Source organism: Miscanthus floridulus, chromosome 6, assembly GCF_019320115.1.
Source record: "Miscanthus floridulus cultivar M001 chromosome 6, ASM1932011v1, whole genome shotgun sequence".
Lineage (NCBI taxonomy): Eukaryota > Viridiplantae > Streptophyta > Magnoliopsida > Poales > Poaceae > Miscanthus > Miscanthus floridulus.
In genome coordinates, this window is record NC_089585.1 from 16,861,355 (window position 1) to 16,883,657 (window position 22,303).

General features: G+C 49.6%; 2 protein-coding genes across 3 annotated transcripts; one reads left to right on the plus strand and one right to left on the minus strand.

Moving 5' to 3' along the window:
• Window positions 1–328: 328 nt before the first annotated feature.
• Window positions 329–7,677, plus strand: LOC136460279 (uncharacterized). The gene is made up of 4 exons (XM_066460047.1): window positions 329–460; window positions 929–1,008; window positions 6,358–7,144; window positions 7,247–7,677. The coding sequence occupies exons 1-4, from the start codon at window positions 329–331 to the stop codon at window positions 7,340–7,342; spliced, it is 1,095 nt and encodes a 364-aa protein (XP_066316144.1). The 3' UTR covers window positions 7,343–7,677.
• Window positions 7,678–8,407: 730 nt separating this feature from the next.
• LOC136461762 (aspartate--tRNA ligase, chloroplastic/mitochondrial) lies at window positions 8,408–19,035 on the minus strand. Of its 2 annotated transcripts, XM_066461067.1 has the most exons (11): window positions 18,962–19,035; window positions 18,628–18,715; window positions 18,179–18,299; window positions 17,751–17,873; window positions 17,331–17,526; window positions 17,055–17,242; window positions 16,624–16,695; window positions 16,143–16,241; window positions 15,183–15,263; window positions 9,216–9,273; window positions 8,408–8,915 (listed from the first exon to the last, which is right to left on the minus strand). In XM_066461067.1, exons 2-11 carry the CDS (start codon window positions 18,669–18,671, stop codon window positions 8,740–8,742), a joined length of 1,158 nt encoding a protein of 385 aa, XP_066317164.1. In that variant the 5' UTR covers window positions 18,672–18,715; window positions 18,962–19,035; the 3' UTR covers window positions 8,408–8,739. The 2 variants fall into 2 exon arrangements, with proteins under 2 accessions (XP_066317164.1, XP_066317165.1); XM_066461068.1 differs by lacking the exons at window positions 18,179–18,299; window positions 18,628–18,715; window positions 18,962–19,035 and adding an exon at window positions 18,078–18,096 and having other exon boundaries at window positions 8,409–8,915.
• Window positions 19,036–22,303: the final 3,268 nt, after the last annotated feature.

Consider the following 22,303-nt stretch of genomic DNA (forward strand, 5'->3'; position numbering starts at 1 on the left):
GGTGCTGCTGATCATATTCCAATCCTCGATGATGAAGTCGGCGTTAGTTCTTCATCCACGAGTTATAATAATGCAATAAAGGTATGTATGTGGAACACTATGAACGCACAATGATATGATTGCACAATTTTGGCTTAAGTTTCTTTTGTCAGGAGTCAGAACAGTTGCAGAACATCTCAACTTGTGTTTTCTCACAGGGAAATGTCTATGATACTACCGAGTCGACTCCCACGTTGTCCTTGACCACCTCAGTTTCAGAATTACCGGAATTTGTAGAACACCAATCAGTTAAGGTTCAAGATGTTAGTTCAATTTTTAGGCATGAAACATGTCATCTCAACATGTGTTTTCTGTTTTCTCACAGGGGGTCGTTCATGCACCCAACGAGTCGACGCCCACATTGCCCTTGACTACCTCAGTTTCAGAGTTACTGAAATCTGCAGAACAAGAATCAGTTGAGGTATGAGATGTTCGTTCAATTAGTAGTCATGAATTCCTCGTGAAATAATTTTAATTTCAGAACGAAACCTATTATCTCAGCTACACCGAAAAATTTGTACACCGATCTACTTGGGTCCTTTGTAACCTTTGCGAGATATCCGTCAACAAAATTTCAGAACAGGCTGATGCTTCTTCCAATTGCTATGCAATACACTTCACAAGATACTTCGTGCACCTATGCCCACACACTTTAGCAAATTGTTGGCTTCAGTAGCTTTAAGAGGAACCTGCATGAAACTGAACCTTCCTTCTCCTAGCTATTCTTCCCTTCGATGCCCATGTGCCTGAACCTGAAGTCCTGTAGCAGTGCACTTGTGCCTGAACCTGAAGGCTTGTAGCAGTGCACTAGTATGTTTTAAAAAATATCTAGGTGTGGAATATTGATTCCTTGTCAAATAATTTTGATTTCTATCTCATTGTATAGCAGGTGGTTGATAAAGTTGTGCAAAATTTGATTAATCCAGAAGTTGGAATGGCTTTTGATTCAGAGGATAAAGCTTATGAGATGTACAACACCTACTCCCTCCGTCCCAAAATATCTGTCGCTTTCGTTTCCCGAGAAACAACTTTGATAAAATATATATTACAAAAATATTAATATTTATGGTACATAATTAGTATCATTGGAAAGATCTTTTAATCTAGTTTTTAATAAATTTATTTGGAGATACAAATGTTGTACGTATTTTCTACAAATCAAGTCAAACTTGTGGCATGAAAACCGAAAACGACAGATAATATGGGACAGAGGGAGTATGCTGGTAAGGTTGGGTTCAGCATTCGAAAAAGCAGTACAAAGCATCGAGCAGATAACATATAGTTTGCAGTAACCAAGTATATCGAAATAATGGATCATCAGAGGGACATCACAAGAACAGGTTGCGATGCTCGTGTTCAATTTAGTGTCAGCAAAGAGGGGATTTGGAAAGTGCAAAAGGTTGTACTTGATCACAATCATTATCTTGCTAGTTCAAATAAATCGGACAAGCTGAAGTCCCAACGTCGTGTTAAGCAGATAGGCAACTAATTGGCCAAATAAGAGAAGCAGAGATGAAACCGGCCCAGGTGTATGAGTTCATGAAGGAATTTTATGGAGGATCCTGACAAGATGCCATTCTTAAAGATGGATAGCAACAATGAGACCAGCGCCAAGGCTCGTTCGCGCCACTGCGGCGCACCCCCAGCGCGCCGTCGCCCCGGACGCCGCTGAGCTCGGGCCCTCTCGCTGCGCCACCACGTAGAGAGAGAGAGGGGGAGAGGAAGGGGAGGCGGGGCGGGAGCGGTGGAGGGGCCGACGCGTGGCCTCACCCGTGGCCTCCCGCTGTGCCGCCACCTCGGGAAAGACGGAGAGAGGGAGAGAGGGAGGGGGCCGCGCCGGCGGGGTTTGGGGAGGGGTCCGGAGGAGCAGCGTGGTTACGGCGAGGGAGGATGCGAAAGGAGTCGCGGAAAGCTTCAGGACGGAGGCAGAGAGAAGGGGCGAGGAGAGAAGAGAACCTTGATCACGTGGACGGTGTCGGATGGGAAGTTGTGGAGAGGGGTGGTGGTATACAGCTTTAAGGGTAAGGGTAGGTCTGTCTTTTTTATCACCCAACGGACTCCCATGCTTGCGAACCCAATTTCCACGAGAGTTTTCCTAGGAGCCAGTTTTAGATAACAATAACAACAGAGTGCACGTCTTTCCCCGATGTCATCTGATCCTTTTAGGATCCGAACACGTCTAACTGCCGAAGGGCTGAGACATCTCGACGTTGTTCCCGTTCAAACGCATCTACCGTGTCCCGTCCCATCCCATCCCCGCGTAACATAAGCGCACCTGTCGCGCCCACGTAACAGGAGGACCGTTACCCTGCCGTGCCGTGCCAGACATGAGCCCGCCCGCCATGCCTACCTCACCCCATCCGTGCCTTTCTCACACCATCTGCAGATGCACAACATGGAGGCGTCTGCCGGCCTAAGGCACCCGCACGGTGACCCACGCGCGGCACCCTACCACTAGAGCCATTGCAACATGTGCTCCATAGATTTACTTTTGAAACATCCAATTGAACCACTTGCAACATACGACTGAAAACTGATAAAACACTTGAAACATACGCTTGAAACATACGTATATAGCCATAGCAACATATGCAACATTGAGATCTACTTTTGCAACATACATATGAAACACTTGAAACATGCGCTTGAAACATGCATGTTATGTGACATCCAAATATATTTCTACAACATCCAAATGAAACACTTAAAACATACCACTGAAACACTTGAAACATATGCTTGCAACATGCGTTTATTCTCATTGCAACATATGCAACATCCCAAATCTACTTTTGCAACATCCAGATGAAACACTTAAAACATAAGTCTGAAACGCCTGAAACACTTGAAACACAGCGTCGCCGGTGGGCACGGCCTACCTGGTGGAGAACTTTGGTAACCAGCAAGCTCGGATTAGGAGGAAGTCACAGCAACGACCCAGCGTACACACAGGCGCAGCCCTCCCCTTCCTGTCGACGAGCGAGGTGGATGGGGGCGCAGGCGCAGGCCTCCCCTTCAGTGATGAGCGAGATGGATGGCGGCGTGGCGTGGCGCGGGATGGTGGCACAGGAGCCAAAAAGGCGGACATAGATGGGGAGAAAGGAGCATAGGATAGACGAAGACTTGCGAAGCACGTGCAGGAAGGGAGAGAGGAAGGGAGAACATGGGGAAGACGGGGATTAAATTGTGTCTGGAGTGTTTTGTTCTCGAGCAGACAGAAAAAGCCCACCAGTCGGCCGCGTTGTTCTGTGGGCGAGCCGATATATTTTGTGCGGTTGACGGTTGGAGGAAGCGCCCGTCCGTTCGGACATCAGGTAAGGGGCATTACCGATCTCTATTCTATACTAGCAAATATGTTCTTGAGTTGCAACGAAAGAAATAACAAACAATCACACATTATTGATGAATGGTAAAGATCTATTTATGTTTTATCATTTTTTATAAATTTAAAACCTATAACTTATTTTATGATGACTATAACACCCATAATATAAATTAATATATTAGCCAACATTGTCCTATTGAATTAATGTACAACATTAATAGATTTTTTTTTTGCAAAGTACAGAAATATTTACCAGTAAATATATCATAACTTTAATTTTAATACTATTCAACTGTTTGATTAATTGGACCGTCGACCCATACAGGTTATAATAAAAATAAGTTTTGTTAATCATATCTACAACAATAATTTGGTGGTGGAAGTTTTTGTTTGTTAGTGATAGAAATTTTTTGCTTGTTATTAGGAAATTTTCATTGGTCACTCCTGACTGTGTTGTGATATATCTGCCCATACCCCATGGAGACGGAGTCCTGGCAAAACATGCTGATGCTCAAGGAGACAAAAGCAAAGAGAAGAGAAAGAGAAATCAGTCAAATAAATAAGAGCAACCTTGCCCCCGCTCATTCTATATATGAACTTGTCTGTTCGCTTGCTCGTAAACGATCGTAAATTTTCAGCCGGGAATAGTATTTTTCTCTTACACCAAACCAGCCAGCAGTAAATAATTCACGATACGATACGGCCTCCCGAACAGGCTTGTGAAGTTCTCTGTTTCCTACCAAAAAGCGTCTCTGCATGCAGGCTTGCAGCCCCATAAATCAGCAGGTTCATTGTAGTCCGCCTCTCTCTCTCTCTCTCTCATCCGCCTCTCTCTCTCTCTCATCAAGCTCATGGTTGATCTGTCTCCACTAGTCCAACGATTGTATCACTCGCCAAAAAATGAAGTATCCAGGGAGGGGGAGTGCATGTTCCCTCATCTTTGAGGGGTGGGGGTAGATTTTGCTTGGCTGAGGGAAAAAATCTTATTGGGATGGAATTGGTGAAGTGTTGCATCACAAAACCCCCCGCAAAAGACTGTTTTTTTTTCTTATTGGGATGAGGAAATGGGATTGTTGGAGATGTGCTAAGACCAAGTAGAGGAGGAAGAAAGAGCAGGGGTATGGTAGCAATGGGCTTGCTAGGCAATTCCATGTCAGAGGTGGCACTAGCATAGATCCCTGGGTTGTGTGAACGCTTGTGGCTTGCATGACACTCAAATGCAACTAAAAAAACGCTCACACGCCACTCGTGCTCGCATCACCATCAATTATTCATATGAATGAAATTGCTTGAAAATAGTTTGGATATTGAGTAAGGATTCCCCCACCCCCTAGAATAAAATAATATTTGTGATAATATATATAGAACATGACATTTAATTTCTATTTGTTTGCGGAGATATGCATATGACATTTGAGATTATGGTAGGCCATGGCGTAATTCCATGTCAGAGGTGGCACTAGCATAAATCTACAGATGGCATATGGGCTGTGTGAGCGCTTGTGGCTTGCATAACACTCAAATGCATCTTTCAAAAAGAAACACTCACACACACGCCACTCGTTCTCCCATCACCATCAATTATTCATGGGGTTTATACCTTAGATGTGAAATTTGATGTTTATGAAATTGACAACAAAAATGTGTCCTTAAAAGTGTAGTTTAACCAAAAGCAATATAGTCCATCCGAAAAATAACCTACAACTATCAAGCATTTATTATTTACACAAAAAGTTTCATAAAATATAAGTATTGGATTGCATTAGTTTGAATCACACCAATATATTTCCTAGTCTTTAATAGAACTCGTGTTAACTAACTAACCTACCTAGAACGGGACCGGTCCTAAAATCCTAATTAAAACTCATTCAACTATTCAAAAGAAATGAAAAAAAAAACATGTTTATATTTTACAGAGATCCAAACAACCACTAGGGTGCCACAGTGCAGGTTGTTGTATGCAACAACAACTAAAAATCCTGTGTGTAGCATCTACCACAAGGAGAACAAAGCAGAGATATGGCCGGCAGATGCTGTTAGGCCTTACCTGTGAGTTTTATGGGCATTAAATAATATGCCATCTCAACAAATATGATGACTTGGCATAACATTAATGAAAAAAGAGAATATACTAGAGTTTCATGGTGATGAAACGAGTTAGCACCATTTCCCATGCATTGGAAACACATGAAACTTGCACTGAAGTTTATCGTTTCATCTCCTCCGATCCCATGTGGCATTCGCTTCCGCACTCTCCTGCCATCTCCACTCATCTCATCTCCTCATCCCTTACGCATCCCTCGGGCTCCAGCGGTGGTGTCAAGGTCCGCCGTCCCCATATCCCCTTGAACCAGTGAAGATGGATGGATCCAGTAGATTCGGCAGAGCACGACGAGTAGAATATTCTGCGGCGCATTTGATCCCAACAACGTGCAGCAAAATGCTTTGCTTAGCCTTGGAAATATATAATAAAATGAAACGCTACATTGTTGAGGTTGTTTTATTCACCGTTTCATTTCGCTCTAGATGACGTCGCATTTTTGGAAACCATGCAATAAAACTAGCCATTGAGATTGGCCTTAACAATACAACAAAATAACAAATTCATCTAGTTTTACAAGAGATGGCCAGCGGGTCCTTCCGAAGGGAGAAGCGATTAGCCGTGCGCTAGTCTCAGGTGTCTGAGGTGCCACTCCTCTGGTTTGATTGGATTGTTCCAAACCGTCGTCCTGTGATCCACGGATAGAGCGCGCCTCGACGGTGGTAACAGTCAAACGTGGTGACCAGGCCAGCTTGGCACTCCAAACCTTTTGAATTTCAAAAACAAACTAAAAAAAAAGGTCTGGTTTTACAACGAACTAGCTACAACAGGGATAGGCATCCTACACTGTGCACTCGGCCAAGGTTTTGATTTTTGAACATATATACTGTGGCCTTGCTGCCCCTCCTTCCTTCCCGGTCTCCCCTCAACGACAACGACAATGACGACCGAGGCCACCATCACGACCACGACGACCGCCGCGGCTCTTCGTGGACGACTCCACGGGCCGCGTGGTGCTCGCGGAGGCAGGCGAGGACGCCGTCGCCTTCATCCTCTCCGTCCTCGCCGACCCTCGCGCCGCCGTCGACGAGCTGCTCCGTGGCCGGCTGCTACGCCAGTCTCTCTGCCTTCGAGGCCCTCCTGCCGCGGGGCGCCTCCGCCGCTTCCTCGAGGCCCGCGGGCAAGGGCAGGGACAGGGGCATCATGGCGTGGCGCCTCTTCCGCTGCGACCACCTCGGGTGCCGCTGCAGCGACGTCGCGTCGCCGGCGCCCGGCTCCGCGTGCCCCTGCGCTGCGCGCCCTGCTGCGCCGCCACCCGGCGGAGGCGCGACACGGAGGTCCACTTCCTCGAGGCCTCCTTCTACCGCCGCCCCGACGGATCCGCCGTGACCACCGGCCGCGGCGCCGGCCGGAGCGGGGACACCTTCTACCGCTGCAAGGCGCGCGACGACGTTCGCGGGCGCGACTTCCTACCGTGCCGCTACCGCGTCACGGACAAGCGCGGGGTCCGGTGCCTGCTCTGCCACGGCCTCACCTCCGTGGAGGTCAAGTGCGCCAAGGCCGACGGCGGTGGCGAGGCGGCCGGGTCCGCATGCCGCTACGCCATCCTCGACGACCTCACCGTCAAGCCCGTCGTCAGCGCCGGCGGACTCAGCGTTGCCGTGCTGCTCTCCGCCGTCGGCGTCACGGCCGACGCAGCCACCGTGCGCGAGGTGAACGTGCCCTTCGCGTACAAGGAGGTGCGGACTCTCGATCGCCTTCCTTTTGTCAGCAGACTCAGGAGGCTTTCTCGTCTTGGTATCGTCTTCTTATTACTGTGCTGGTTGTCGATCACTTGTCAGGGTCTCGGCATGATCTGGGCTTCGCTCCACTCCAAGACCGTTCTAACCAACGTCTTCCGCTCCGCCGTCGTCGCTGGGGCTGGGCGCCGCCGATGATCGGCAGGGCCTGTTCGCTTACTTTTCAGCCGGCTTATCAGCTCTCACAACAAAAACAGCTTCAGTCGACTTTAATACCAGTCGAACAGGCCTGAACATCTCTCAGCCGCTTTTTGCTAGGTGCTAGCCACAGAGAGTCGTGTTGCTTGGCAGTAGCTTAACTACAGCCACCTCGGTAGTATTGTCAACTGTAAACCGAGTTTTTATCAGTGTCCCAAGAAGATAATCTAGCATAGCAAAAGCAAGGTTAATAATAGAGCCGAGTATTTGGCTGAGTCAAGACATAAGACCCAACCTATATAATAATTAGCCTTCTATTTGTCTACAAAATTTCTTTATTATTATTATATATTTTCTTTTCTTTTTCTATTCCTCCTCACATACATCTCTGTTGGGATTCACTACTGTCTATATTTTCGTGCCCAGCTTGTTGCATGAGAGAAAAATATAGATTAGCTCGTGCCATCCTCTCTTTTCAACATCAGCAAAAAAATATAGATTAGCTTGGCTATAAGTTAATTGTTATACTTGCTCTATGGACGTTTAGTTTGCAAGACAACCCCGTCTATAATCATCTGATCTGGATACCGAAGCTGATCCGTCTGTTTGGTTTGCGCTCGAGCCGTCGTCTATCATGATTTTATTTTACGTAGCGCTACGATAAGAGCAAATCTTGAGGACGCGCTCGTTAATTAAAAAAAACATCCGGACAAATGTCGAACTCCAAACCAGACGCGTCGTTTTGCAGCAATCTCACATGTACGTACTAGCAATTTATGCACGTTAAATAAAGAAATGGAGACTAGCAAGTGCCATCAAGAAACAACCGTGACAACCTCATTTTGTTAAGATGATTTCGATATAACAAAATGAATTAGTACAATTCATTTGGTTGACTCCCTTTGGGTTGCATGGCTGGCCTGCAACGAAGTTAGACCCAGAATTGGATTTACATGCCCTGCAGCGTCATATTTGATCATTTCAAAAGCACAGAGCAGCGTCTTTAAGGGGAAAAAAAGATTTGATTTTACGACGGGTCATAGGTTATCCTCATCCATTTTGCAAGCATGCAAAGATTTTTTCGAAAAAATGGTTACATAAATAGTGAATGGTTATGGATGCTACAAATGGAGCTCTGTGCGGTTCATATCTCAAAAATTGGATTCTGTTGAATAATTTACAAGATACGGTTGTGCACAAGCACAGACACATAAGCACAGCTATTAAAACAATACTCTTCCAGAACTTTGGCGTGTTATGCATCTCGTATAGATTTATCAGGGTCCAGAAATTGCACATTCTATACCATGCAAAAATAGAATGCTGCAATACACTAAAAAACTATAGCTGTCCCTTGGGAACCCAGAATTTTTGTCATGGACACTTGAACTGCTGTCTCACGAAGTAGACTTGGGGAAGGCGAGATCCTTCAGTTGCTGTGGGTCTACAGCTGATGGTGCTTTGGTGAGTGCACACTGAGCAGTCGTGGTCTTGGGGAAAGCAATCACATCTCGGATCGAGCTCTCACCAGCCAAAAGCATCACCAACCTATCCAATCCATAAGCAATGCCTCCTGCCATGACATTTCAAATATACCAAAAAAAAACAATCAGATACTATGAAAAACAGCATACATAAGATATAAATAGCTCTATAATATTGGGAACCAGCGTTACACTATCTTAGAATCAATTCACTGTCGGAAGGTGTATGATGAGAAATATATGGAATTGCTCTAAAAGGGCTGCTATAATTTGAGTAGCAGTTTAGTGAAGAGAAACACCAGAAAAGATAGTTCAGCAGTCCAGCTATAAGGTAAAACTGAAGTACAATACTCGATGGAGTTTATTGTGATTGAATTGAACAGCCATACCATGTGGAGGAGCACCCATGTCGAAGCATTCTAACAGGTAGCCAAATTTCTCCTCTGCCTGCATTAGAAACAAGGAATAGTGTGTTAGAGATCACAAAATAATGAGCACCACTGTCAAGGGCGTGGTGATCACGGGTAGCAGGCCCTCGACTCCGGAGCTCGTAGCCTCGCTCCGTCCTCGCCGGCGTGGTTTTGCCCCACAGCCGTCGGCTTGGTTGTTTAGAGAGAGAGAGAGGGATTAGGGTATAACTTTCTTGGTGATTCAATCGGTTCCGGAATTACAAGATATATGGCCTCAGGCCCAACAAACTAGAGCCATCTGCTCCTAAGAAAAGGGAACTGAATAAGTAAACTCTCACAGCTTTCCTTCCTAGCCACTAACATCGCTCGCCTCCTTGGCCGCGCGCTCCGCTCTCTCAGCCGCACGCCTGATGTCACGAGCCCTCCTGCGACGAGTATACGTGCGGCCCCACATGACATCTCCCTCCCCACCGAGACTCAGCTCGTCCTCGAGCTGGAAGGTCGGGTGCTTGAACTTGAAGGCCTCGACGTCCTCCCATGTCGAGGAAGCCGCGGTCGTGCCCTTCCACTGGACCAGAACTTGGCGCACCCCACGCGCCAGGCGGTAGCGCACAGCACGTTCCGGCTCAGGTGCGACGGCGCCATGCAGGATCGGTGGCAGAGCTGGTGGCGTCTCCGGTGGCGTGCCTTGGAACTTCTTGAGGACACCGACATGAAACACGTCGTGCAGCCGGGCACCCGGGGGCAAGGCGAGGCGTACAGCGACCTCATTGATCATTTCGACGACGCGGTAAGGACCGTAGAACCTGGGACGTAGCTTGCCCGTTGTAGCTTGGGGCAGGGATGCCGCCGGGCGATGTCGAAGTCGGATAAGCGCCCAATCGCCCACCTGATAGGACACCCGCCTGTGGTTGGCGTCGTAAGCCCGCTTCTGGACCTGCTGCGCCTGGGCCAGCCTGTAGCGGACGTCCTCCAGGAATGCCTCGCGTTCCTCCATGCTGCGCGCGACGGCCGGTACACGCGAGTCGCCCGGTTCATACAACCGGATGGTGGGTGGCTCGCGACCGTAGACGACGCGGAACGGCGTGTCGCGCAGTGAAGACTGGTAGGCGGTGTTGAAGACGAACTCCGCCCAGGGCAGCCAACGTACCCATTGCCGGGGCCGATCACCTGTAAGGCAGCGCAAATACATAATGATGACCCTGTTCGCCGCCTCCGACTGACCGTCCGTCTGAGGGTGAAATGCCGTGGACATGTGCAGCTTGGTGCCCAGGAGGGTCATGAGCTCCTTCCAGAACGTCGAAGTGAAGACCGTGTCGCGATCCGACACAATCGACTGCGGAATGCCGTGGAGGCGGACGATGTCGGAGTAGAACGCCTGAGCCACGGATTCAGCCGAGTACGGGTGCGCCAGGGGAATGAAATGGGCGTACTTGCTGAAACGATCCACCACCGTCAAGATGACGGACTTGCCACGGACGCGGGGCAGCGCCTCAACAAAGTCCATCGCGATGTCAGACCACACACCTTGTGGCACAGGGAGGGGCAGCAACAAGCCCGCCGGCTGTAGGTGTTCTGATTTGTACCTTTGACACACCGGGCAGTCACGAACAAAGTCTTGCACCACGCGCTTCATGTCCGGGAAGTGGAAATCGCGACGTAGCCGGTGCATGGTGCGTTGAACGCCCTCATGGCCCTCCGCATGTACGGCCTGCAGAATGTCGTGGACGAGGGGCGACGCCGATGGGATGAAGAGGCGGCCGTTGTACTGCACCAGACCGTCGGCCAGGGACCACGGGGCAGTCCGGCCACCCGCCGCGATCTCATCGTGCAACGCCACCAAGCCGGGGTCCTCGGCGTGCGCGTTCCGGAGTTTGGCGATGAAGTCGAAGCGCGGAGCGGACAAGGCTAGGACAGCCCCATCCTCCGTGTCGCGGCGGGACAGCGCGTCCGCCACGGTGTTGGCCGCCCCGGGCTTGTATTCCACTGCAAAATCAAAGCCGAGTAATTTCCCCACCCAATGGTGCTGGGGAATCGTTGCGAGGCGTTGGTCCAAGAGATATTTGAGGCTGTAGTGATCGGTCTTCACGACGAACCGTCTGCCCCACAGGTATGGCCGCCAGTGACGCACGGCGTGCACGAGACCGATCAGCTCCCGTTCGTAGGCGGCGAGGGAACGGTGACGAGGAGCGATCGGTCTGCTGAAGAACGCGAGGGGGTGGCCTTCCTGGATGAGCACCGCGCCAAACCCGTGGGAGGACGCGTCGCATTCGACGGTGAACAGCTTGGCGAAGTCGGGCATGGCGAGGACGGGGGCGGATGTGACCGCAGCCTTGAGCGCGGTAAAGGCGGAGGCTGCGTCCTCGGTCCACGCGAACCCATCCTTCTTGAGCAGCGCCGTGAGCGGGGCGGCGACAGAGCCGTAGTTGTGGACGAACTTGCGGTAGTAACCCGCCAAGCCGAGGAAGCCCCGCACGGCCCGGGCAGAACGCGGCGCCGGCCAGTCGAGGATAGCCCGGACCTTTGCTGGATCCATGGCGACCCCCGAGCCAGAGATGACATGCCCTAGGTAAGAGACCGACGTCTCACCAAAGGCACACTTGCTACGCTTGACGAAGAGGCGGTGGCGTTGAAGTTCCGCGAGCACGACACGGAGGTGGCGGAGGTGATCTGTCCATGAGCTGCTATAGATAAGAATGTCATCAAAAAATACCAGGACGAACCGCCGGAGGTACGGGCGAAGAACGTCGTTCATGAGCGCTTGGAACGTAGCCGGGGCGTTGCACAAGCCGAACGGCATCACCAAGAACTCGTACAGGCCGTCGTGGGTACGGAACGCCGTCTTGTGGATGTCGGCGGGCCGCATGCGAACTTGGTGATACCCCGAGCGCAAGTCGAGCTTGGTGAAGTAGCGGGCGCCATGGAGCTCATCCAGCAGCTCGTCGACGACGGGGATCGGAAACGCGTCCTTCACCGTGAGCGCATTCAACGCCCTGTAGTCGACGCAGAAGCGCCAGGTGCCGTCGGCTTTCTTGACGAGGAGGACCGGCGATGAGAAGGCGGAGTCGCTGCGGCGAACGATCCCTTGCTCGAGCATGGCTGCACATTGACGCTCGAGCTCATCCTTGTGGGCGGCCGGGTAGCGGTACGGACGCACGGCGACGGGCTGCGCACCGGGCTTGAGGACGATGCCATGGTCGTAGGAGCGTGGTGGGGGCAGCCCGCTGGGTTCGGCGAACACCTCAGCGAACCCGTCGAGCAGTTTGTCGAGGAGTGGCGCACTGGACGTCGCGGCGCAGGTCTTCTTGGGGAACGGGGAGGGCACCCCGGTCCAGTGCAGCTGGCGGCCCTGGTGCTGGAGCGCGACGGAGCCCGCGACGAAGTCCCAGACCAGCTGGCCGAGGGTGGCCATCCAGCGCGTCCCGAGCACCACGTCATAGCCTGCAAGGGGCATCACAAAGAGGTCGATGGCGAAGGTGGAGTCGTGGATGCGCAGCGGGGCGTTGCGGATGACCCCCGGGCAGGCCACCCTTTCGCCGTTGGCCACGGTGGCGGTGAGGCCTGGGCGTGGCTGGATCAGGAGGCCGGTGCGCGCCGCGGCGGACTCCGAGATGAAGCAGTGCGTCGACCCCGTGTCCAGCAACGCGACGAGGTTGCAGTCGCCCAGGGTGGCCTGGACTTGGATGGTGTTGCCCAGCGCTACCCCGGCGACCGCGTGCAGCGAGAAAGCCGGAGCGTTCACCTCAGTGGTGACCTCGTCCTCGGCGTCGTTGGTGGCGTCATCCTCCTCCTCAAGGCTGTCTAAGAGAAAAAGACGTTTGCAAACCTTGTTGTGCCCGCGGCCGTACTTCTCATCGCAGTTGTAGCAGAGACCGAGTCGGCGGCGTTCCTCCTGCTGGGCCTGGGAGAGCCGACGCACCGGGCGCCCCTCCACCGTCATGGTCGCAGGGCCCGTTCTTGGTGCGGCGGCCTGTGCTGGAGCTGGCCGGAAGCCTGGAGTGGGCAAGACACCGCGTGCTGACGACGTGGCCGGAAACAGGTAGGGCTCCATGAGCTCGAATTGGCGGGCGAGGCTCATGGCGGCCGCCAGGGACGACGGGTTCTGCTGTTGTACTTGAAGGCTGAGTGGAGGCAGGAGTCCCCCTGTGAAAAGCTCGATGCGCTGGCGCTCCTCCAGTCGGCCGGCGCGCGGCAGCAAGGCCTGGAATCAGTCTTGGTACTCCTCCACGGTTCCCGTCCGGCGGCAGGACGAGAGCTCGAACAACGGTGCGGAACGGAGGGGAGGACCGTAGCGGAGATTCAAGAGCTCCTTGAACCGATCCCAGGTCGGGACCCCTTCTGTCTCCTGGAGGTGGATATACCACAGCTGCGCCCCATCCTGCAGATTATATGAAGCCATCCAAGTGCGCTCGGCCGGAACGACATGCTGCTGGATGAAGAATGATTCGCAGCGATTGATGAACGTGAGAGGATCCGATTTGCCATCATACCGCGGGAACTCTGGTCGCCAGTGCTTCGGTGGTCGATCTTGATGGTGTTCACCCCCGATCGCTTTACCGGAAGAGGAGGTCGACGAGCGGTCACTGGTGAGAGCCGCGACGGCCTGCGTGTTGGCCTCGATCGCTTTCGTGGTGGCCTCGGACGCTGCTTGCAGGGAGGCCAGGGTCTTGGTCAGCGCCTCCAGGGTGAGCTTGAGGTCGCCGGTGTCACCCATGGGAATGGGTCGCGAGGATGCGGTGCTGGGGGATGGTGGTGGGCTAGGGTTCGGTGATGGTGGTGCAGTGGCGGCGTGGTGTAGATCGGTAGCGCTGGCGGCGGAGGAAGAGGATCGCTGGGAACGTGATACCAGGTTGTCAAGGGCGTGGTGATCACGGGTAGCAGGCCCTCGACTCCGGAGCTCGTAGCCTCGCTCCGTCCTCGCCGGCGTGGTTTTGCCCCACAGCCGTCGGCTTGGTTGTTTAGAGAGAGAGAGAGGGATTAGGGTATAACTTTCTTGGTGATTCAATCGGTTCCGGAATTACAAGATATATGGCCTCAGGCCCAACAAACTAGAGCCATCTGCTCCTAAGAAAAGGGAACTGAATAAGTAAACTCTCACAGCTTTCCTTCCTAGCCACTAACATCGCTCGCCTCCTTGGCCGCGCGCTCCGCTCTCTCAGCCGCACGCCTGATGTCACGAGCCCTCCTGCGACGAGTATACGTGCGGCCCCACATGACACACCAAATACAGCGTCACTGCACTGCACGCTAACGATCTTGAGAAGAACAAGGATAAAAAAAAAGGACAGTTTTGAAGAAAGTTGCCAGTTACAACTTTGGCCATCAAATTTGTAAGCATATACACCTACAACATGACTTTCACTCTGTTAACTTGGGCATCTAATAAAGCCCGTTAAACAATTTGAGGCTGCCAAACAATTAGTAACAGATGAAGTGCAATAAATTGATGGGAGCATACCTGAATCCTAGCTAAGGAGACAAATTGGACAGACAAACACAATGTCAAGTTAACAGCAAACTCTTGGTGCCTAAACAGTTTTCAAGTATGCAGCCATTTAAAAGCACATCAGCAGACTTAGATTTCACCTGAATTTAGAGGTACACCTGAATTGAACAATTGGTAAAAATAAAATCATGGGCTTATGCCTGGCAGCATGCATATGTACCCACAAGGGGAAGGGAGGGCATAGAAAAGGGCATGAGTGATGAGTTTATATAAAAAAAAGCAATATTTAATTATGTCTTGTTATGCTCTGAGTTAACAAAAGCAGGAAAAATGTAGCAGCCTAAGACATCCTTTCTTCAACAACAACAAATATAGCTGTTTTTTTTTCAGTTTCACCTAACACGACCTATGAGTTGAGAACAGAAAGCATGATTGCTATCAATGAGGGCAGTACCAGACTGTATAAACTGTGAACAGTGAGCCGATAGCTGAAGTCATACCTGTTCAGGTGAGATACCAATGATATCAAAAATTCTTTGCTGTACATCACTTTTGTAGATTCTCAGACTTCCCCCTCCAATCTAAAAGGACAGAATATAAGATGTTTTGTATAATTTTCAACTCTGTGTCATTAAATCTCACAATCCTTACATATATTGCAGATATATTGCATTTCATTGCTAATACCAGAAAGAGAGGACATTCACTCAGGCAAATCTATTGACGTGGTTTAGCATCTGTCAGTTCAAGGCTGTCAAGGTTTTAAGTATTTACGAGTATCTTCTTCATTTATGGACCCACATTACAATGCCCAACAGAAAACAAATAAGAGCTCGGTTTGTATACTGCATAAGACAACCAAAAAGTTGTATTGAACAATGATGTGTAACAGTATGTCCAATTGCCAGGCAACATGCAATATGAATCCTTTTTTTTAACCAGGGAAACAGCAGGGGAGACCCCCACTGTAAAATTTTATAAATTAAACAAAATAAAAAGTGTACAAAGAGTGCAGCACTGTACAAACAAAAAGAGAAGAGAAAGCAAGCCTGAGAAAGGCAGAAGAGCTAAACAAGGGCTACTCAATTTTATGTAAAATTCATGATTCAATATTTATATAAAACAAGGTCTAATGATACGATAAACATGTTTAGGTTTCAAGACAAGGGCTACTCAATTCCATACAATCATGGTATTTCTGAGATATTATACTAATTTTCTATTTCGTGAAATATGTAAATATGTGTGTTGGTCTTTTTTTCTGAAACATATGCTGGAACCTGGATGATACTGGCATGTAGGTGAAGGTATGACAATTTGTTAAGAAAAATCATACAAGAAAAACATAAATAACTAAGCTCAGTAACGATAACTTTACAGTGCATCATAAGACAAACGGATTAAGACAAAATATCAACTTAGCTTGCTTGCACACTCAGAAAGATAAAAACAGGATGTACCTCCACACCGTTGTAAATCATGTCATAAGCCAGAGCACGGGCTGATGGTAGATCATTCATATCCTCAGGATTTGGTGCAGTGAAAGGATGATGTAGGGCCTGAGTTTATAAAGGCAGAAGAATGGGCAATACTCAGAAAACAAAAAATAAGACACTGTTACTTCTAGGACTTGCAAATTCTCAGTGCATTGGGTATAATTTCCTTCTAATTTCTAGCACCGCTACACAGTTTCCATTTCATATCATTTACAGATTCTGAATACTGAATCCAATAATAGTTGGTATTCTGGTGGTCGAATGTGATAACCAACTTTTCCAAGTTCTGCTGATGGTGTAATGCCAAGTGTCAACACATAAAAATAACAGTCTTTAAAAATAGCAAGCGTAGATCATAAACAGTATGTAATAGCCATTTTGATTTTGGAAAAGTATACATCAGTAGTTCTTATAATTCCCTGATCAAAGACTAAAAACAACTGACCTCGTATCTTTGCTCATCACTGTTCCATTCAAACATTGGAAAATCTGTCACCCAAAGAACTGAATGTGCAGACTGGCAAAATATAGAAAATGCAAAGGCAAATGTTAGGAGTATGAAGCAGAAACAGAATCATCATAAAAAAGGGCGTACCCAGTGCAGAGAGCTCCCGCTCTGTGCGGAGTCTGGGGAAGGGTGTCAGTGGCAAGCCTTACCCTCGCCTGTGCAATGCGAGGAGACCGCGACTCGAACCCGGGACCTTCCGGTCACAGGCGGTAAGACTCTACCGCTTGCACCAGGCCTGCCCTTCAAACAGAATCATCATAAAGAAATAAAAAATGATGGCAAAGAACAGCATTCCATTGATGTGCCATGAGTAATGTACAAAGCAAATCAACAATAGGGATCATTATATTCCTCATTTTGTGACTCACCGTGTCTATCACCTCCAGCTTATGAGCAATAAATAATCTTAACCGTCCAAGAATCCTGTTAGCTGATGATTGTTCACCCAGTGCAAACAGGATAAGATCACCCGCCTTTGCGTTGAGAAGTTCCACGAGCTGCTCTTTCTTTTCAGGTTTCAGACTTGATACCAGTGGACCAATTCCTTCAAGCTCCCCTGTAAAAGCAAATTATATGCAAAACAATTGTTCAAGCAATGCCACAAAATTTTGTCTAACAGAAGAGCAAAGATTTCTCTATTTTACCATTCTCCATAACTTTGAGGAAAGGCAGGCCCTTCGCTCCAGCTTTGGAAGCTTCAGTGTAAACAGTTCCTTTCTTCAGGTCAGTGTTTGAAAACACAGTGGCACCACCAGGAACACACAGTGACTTTATTACACCTCCATTTTCCAATGTATCAGCAAAAACCTTGAAGTTACTGCCCAAAAATACATCACTAACCTGCATTTGACAGAATAAGAAATGAGGGGATCAATTTTGCAACTAATAAACAGGAAAAGGAATTCTTAGCACAAGTTCAACATATATGGTACAAGGCAAAAGCAACATAAGATCAAAATAACAGGCCAGTAACAAAAAAAAACGTAAATTGTGGGGATAAGTTAACTGATCAAATCATTAATATGGCAATTTAAAATTTCTGCAGAAAGATCATGAATCCTCACATCTTTCAGCTCCCAATCGAACCGAAGATCAGGCCTATCGGTCCCATAGCGATCCATTGCCTTTGCATATGTTAACCTTGGAAAAGGATTTGGCAACTTTATATCTCCTACCGCTTGAAACACCTGTTATATGAATTCTTGCATCAATCACTAATTTAACCACAAACAGTGGTACTAGTAAACAAACAATGGCATTTTCTGAACAATATACTAAGAGGTTGGCTTACCACTATCTAATGTACAGCTACTTGACAATAACAGCAGATAAGAGTCACAGATTGTGTCATGTCTTTATAAAAAACATGTTTTAACACTATTTGTGGTTACCTTTCACACATGCTTCCGCTGAGGATCACAGGAGTGAGTACCCTCAGACACATTTCAATTGAGAAAAGAAAGAGAGAAAAATTGTGTCAAAACCAGCATACATGTCTCATTAAATCTTCATTCAACTTCAATATATCCTCCATTGATATAAAAGCAATCTCCATATCAAGTTGTGTAAACTCTGGTTGCCTGTCCGCACGCAAATCTTCATCCCGGAAGCACCTATAAGAACCATACAATGCAGCTTTCTGAGTAGTTAGTTGGATTAATAATACTATATAGGCCAACTGGATAGGATAATATATGCTCATGCTATGAGCTTATTGCCTATAATCTGGATGAGATGGAAATGAAATTTTAAATGTTCAGCTCTGTAGGCAACAAAAACGAAAACTTAATCTGGATGAGATGGAAATGAAATTTTAGAAGTTTAGCTCAGTAGGCAACAAAAACGAAAATCATGGCTCGTAAGGAGATAGAATAATAGAGGAAAAGTGGTGATTTGTAGAACAGGTAAAAGCACAAATACATCTAGAAAACAGCACAGTACCTTGCAATCTGATAATATTTTTCAAAACCAGAAACCATCAACATTTGCTTGAACAGCTGAGGGCTTTGAGGGAGCGCGTAGAACGTTCCTGGCTTCAGAAACCATATTGTAAGAAATCAGGGAACATTTAGCGCTTATATTTGAAAATGTAAGAGAGACCACTGTCTAGCTATTAGACCTACTACAAACAGCCACTTGAAATAAAATTCTGATGCATGATAATGTGTACTTTAATACTTATAGAGACTAATTTAACATATTATAGTAGGAGAATTTAGTAAATGGAAGAACAAAAGTGGATAGCGATTGAACGCCGGGCATCCACACAAAGAACCTCTAGGTAAGTCTTCCAGAACAGTCTTCACACATAGAATAGAGCAACGTTTCGTAGCCAACTGATCTTAAGGCAATTTTCTCAAAGATAAAAAATAGCAAGCACAAAGAAAAAGAAAGAAGGCAACTTAATATGTCCAATTAAACTGTGATAAGAGTATTTGATATCTTTTAGAAAGTTGCTTTGCAGTAAAGCATCCAAAGTCCAAACATGACATGAGGCATTAGGTATTTCAAAGTGTAGAAAGGAGATTGGGAAAACACCACACCCCTAATGAGGGGGGGGGGGGGGGGGGGGGTGACCTCTGTTATATAGCCAATCAGGCTTGGTGTATAAGGAATACAATCGGTGTACATGGAAGGAATGAACAAACTTCCTAATACACATATATACTTCCTAATACCCGCCCGCAGTCGTAGCGGGAGGATCACGGACGCAAAGACTGGACCGAAACTCAGTTAACAATGGAGTTGGAAGGCCCTTCGTCATGATGTTCGCGAACTAGTGAGAGGACGGCACATGGAGGAACCGGACCTCACCCAAGGCCACCTTCTCACGAACGAAGTGGATGTCAATCTCGATGTGCTTCGTGCGCCAATGATGCACCAGGTTGGCTGTCATGTAGACAGCACTCACGTTGTCACAGTAGACAACGGTGGCCGAAGCGAGCGGGACATGAAGCTCCTGGAGAAGTTGGCGCAGCCAGCAACATTCGGCCACAACATGAGCCACAGCACGATACTCCGCCTCAGCACTGGATCGAGACACCGTGGTCTAGAGCTTGGAGGACCAAGACACTAGATTGTCACCGAGGTAGACGCAGAAGCCGGAGGTGGAGCGTCGAGAGTCCGGGCAGCCAGCCCAGTCGGCGTCGGAGTAGGCAGTCAGAGACTGAACAGAGCCGGTGCAGATGTGAAGTCCAGAGGAGAGTGCCCTTCACATAGCGCAGGATGCGCTTGATTAGGGCCATATGGGGCTCGCGCGGATCATGCATGAAGAGGCACACCTGCTGAACCGCATACGCCAAATCTGGTCTAGTCAGGGTGAGGTACTGAAGGGCCCCAGCAAGACTTCGGTACTCAGAGCCGTCCTGGAGCTTGGCGCCGTCCTGTGCCGAGAGCTTGGCATGAGTGTCAACAGGAGTTGTTGTACAGTGACATTTAGCCATACCAGCACGTTGAAGAAGATCCAGGGCATACTGTCGCTGAGACAGGAACAGGCCCTGGGAGGAACGCGTGACGGAGATGCCAAGGAAGTGATGCAGGGCGCCAAGATCCGTCATGGCGAACTCGGAGTGAAGGCGCCCCATGATGTGCTGGAGAAGAGTCGAGGACGACGCGGTGAGGACGATGTCATCGACATATAGCTGCAGGTAGGCGATGCTCGGCCCCTCTTTGTAGACAAAGAGGGGCGTGTCGGAGACGGAGGCGACGAAGCCGAGCTGTCGAATGAAGGAGGCGAACCGCTGGTACCACGCCCTCGGTGCCTGCTTCAGTCCATACAAGGACTTCTGGAGGAGACAGACGTGATCTAGGGCGGCGGAGTCAACGAAGCCGGGAGGCCGCTGGCAGTAGACAATCTCAGTGAGATGGCCGTGAAGAAACGCATTCTTCACGTCCAGCTGGTGGATCGGCCAGGCGCGAGAAGTGGCGATGCTGAGGACGGTCTGTATCGTCGCTGGTTTGACAACCGGACTGAAGGACTCGTCGTAGTCGATGCCGTGGCGCTGGGCGAAGCCTCGAACCACCCAGCGCGCCTTGTGCCGGGTGAGGGACCCATCAGCATGAAACTTATGCCGGAAGATCCACTTGCCCGACACGACATTGGCACCGGGCGGCCGCGGGACGAGGCGCCAGGTGTCGTTGTCGATGAGAGCCTGGAACTCGTCGACCATGGCAGCACGCCAATTGGCATCAGCCAGAGCACTGCGGTAGTTTGCCGGAAGTGGAGAGGGCAATGATGGCGAGGCCGTCAAGCCCTGGTAGGACACCCGCTAAATGGCCCCAGTCACAGACCGAGTGACAGGGTGTGTAGGAGCAGGAGGTGTCGACAACGCCAGGACTGCGGGCGCCTGAGGTGCCGCGGGCGCAGGTGGCAGCGGCAGAGGTGTGGGCGCCAGGTCTGCTGGCGCCAAGACCATAGGCGTCGACGGTGCAGGAGGTGCCGGGGCAGGTGCCGCAGCCGCCGGTGGCCGCTTGGTGTAGTGACGAGGCAGGGGTGGCACCAGCTGGCTAGTCGGCGCCGGGCGACAAGTGGAACCCGCGACTGCAGGAGCAGGGACGGCGTCCAAGGGGGCCGTACCAGTAGCTGAGGAAGAGGGCGGCATCCCGCCCGCAGAGGGAGCGCGGTACACGACCGGGCCGCATACCAGGATGGCGGGGTCATCGTCTGGAAGTTACTGCAAAACAGTGGGTGAGGGCCACGGCTGCTCAACGTCCGAGGACGGAGCGACCGAGGCGAGAGTAGGAGCAACAGAGGGGCTCGACAAAAGGAAGTCGAGCTGCGAGTGCGACTGGTGAGTAGGGTGGGAGGAGAAAGGAAAAACGGACTCGTCGAAGACAACATGGCGAGAGATGATGACTCGACGGGTGGATAGATCAAGGTAGGGGTACCCTTTGTGGGACAAGGGGTAACCGAGGAAGACACAGGCTGCAGATCGAGGAGCAAGCCTGTGGCGTGCCGTGGCTGAGAGATTCGGGTAGCACAGACAACCGAATACACGCAAGTGGGAGTATTCGGGGGGCTAGGAATAGAGGAGTTGGTAGGAAATATTATTCTGAACAGCAGAACACGGGCACCTGTTCAGAAGATAGGTGGCGGTGGTGAGCGCCTCAGCCCAGTATGGGGCGCCCATGGAGGCGTGAATCAGTAGGGTGCGAGTCACATTATTAAGGGTGCGAAGGACACGCTCGGCTTTCCCATTCTGGGGAGAAGTATAGGGACAGGAGAGGCGCAGGTGGATACCCCGAGAAGTCAAAAAAGATGTGAGAGTCTTATTGACAAACTCGGTCCCGTTGTCAGCCTGTATGCTGCGAACGGGAAGACTGAACTGCGTATGAGCATATGCACAGAAGTCTATGATGTGTTTGGCGACTTCAGACTTGTGAACGAGAGGAGTCGTCCAACAGAAATGTGAGAAGAAGTCCAAAATGACAACATAGTAGCGATAACCAGAAATACTAGCTACCGGAGAAATCCGGACATCACAATGGACTAACTCAAAAGGAGTGGAACTGCGAGAGTTGGAATTAGAGAAAGGTAACCGCACATGTTTCCCTAATTGACATGAGTGACATAGAGTGTGACTGTCTTTATTACAAGTAATGGAGGCTTTCTGTCTAA

Bases quoted from the DNA above. Each gene is read 5' to 3' on its own strand.
- LOC136460279 (XM_066460047.1), top strand. From the start codon at position 329: ATGTCATCTCAACATGTGTTTTCTGTTTTCTCACAGGGGGTCGTTCAT. The intron at 1,009-6,357 runs GTACAACACCTA...ATGACGACCGAG, and splicing joins GAGGATAAAGCTTATGAGAT to GCCACCATCACGACCACGAC. The intron at 7,145-7,246 runs GTGCGGACTCTC...ATCACTTGTCAG, and splicing joins TGCCCTTCGCGTACAAGGAG to GGTCTCGGCATGATCTGGGC.
- LOC136461762 (XM_066461067.1), bottom strand. From the start codon at position 18,671: ATGTTGATGGTTTCTGGTTTTGAAAAATATTATCAGATTGCAAG. The intron at 18,300-18,627 runs GTACTGTGCTGT...TGGTTCTTATAG, and splicing joins AAATATTATCAGATTGCAAG to GTGCTTCCGGGATGAAGATT. The intron at 16,696-17,054 runs GTGAGTCACAAA...ATATTTTGCCAG, and splicing joins AGCTGGAGGTGATAGACACG to TCTGCACATTCAGTTCTTTG.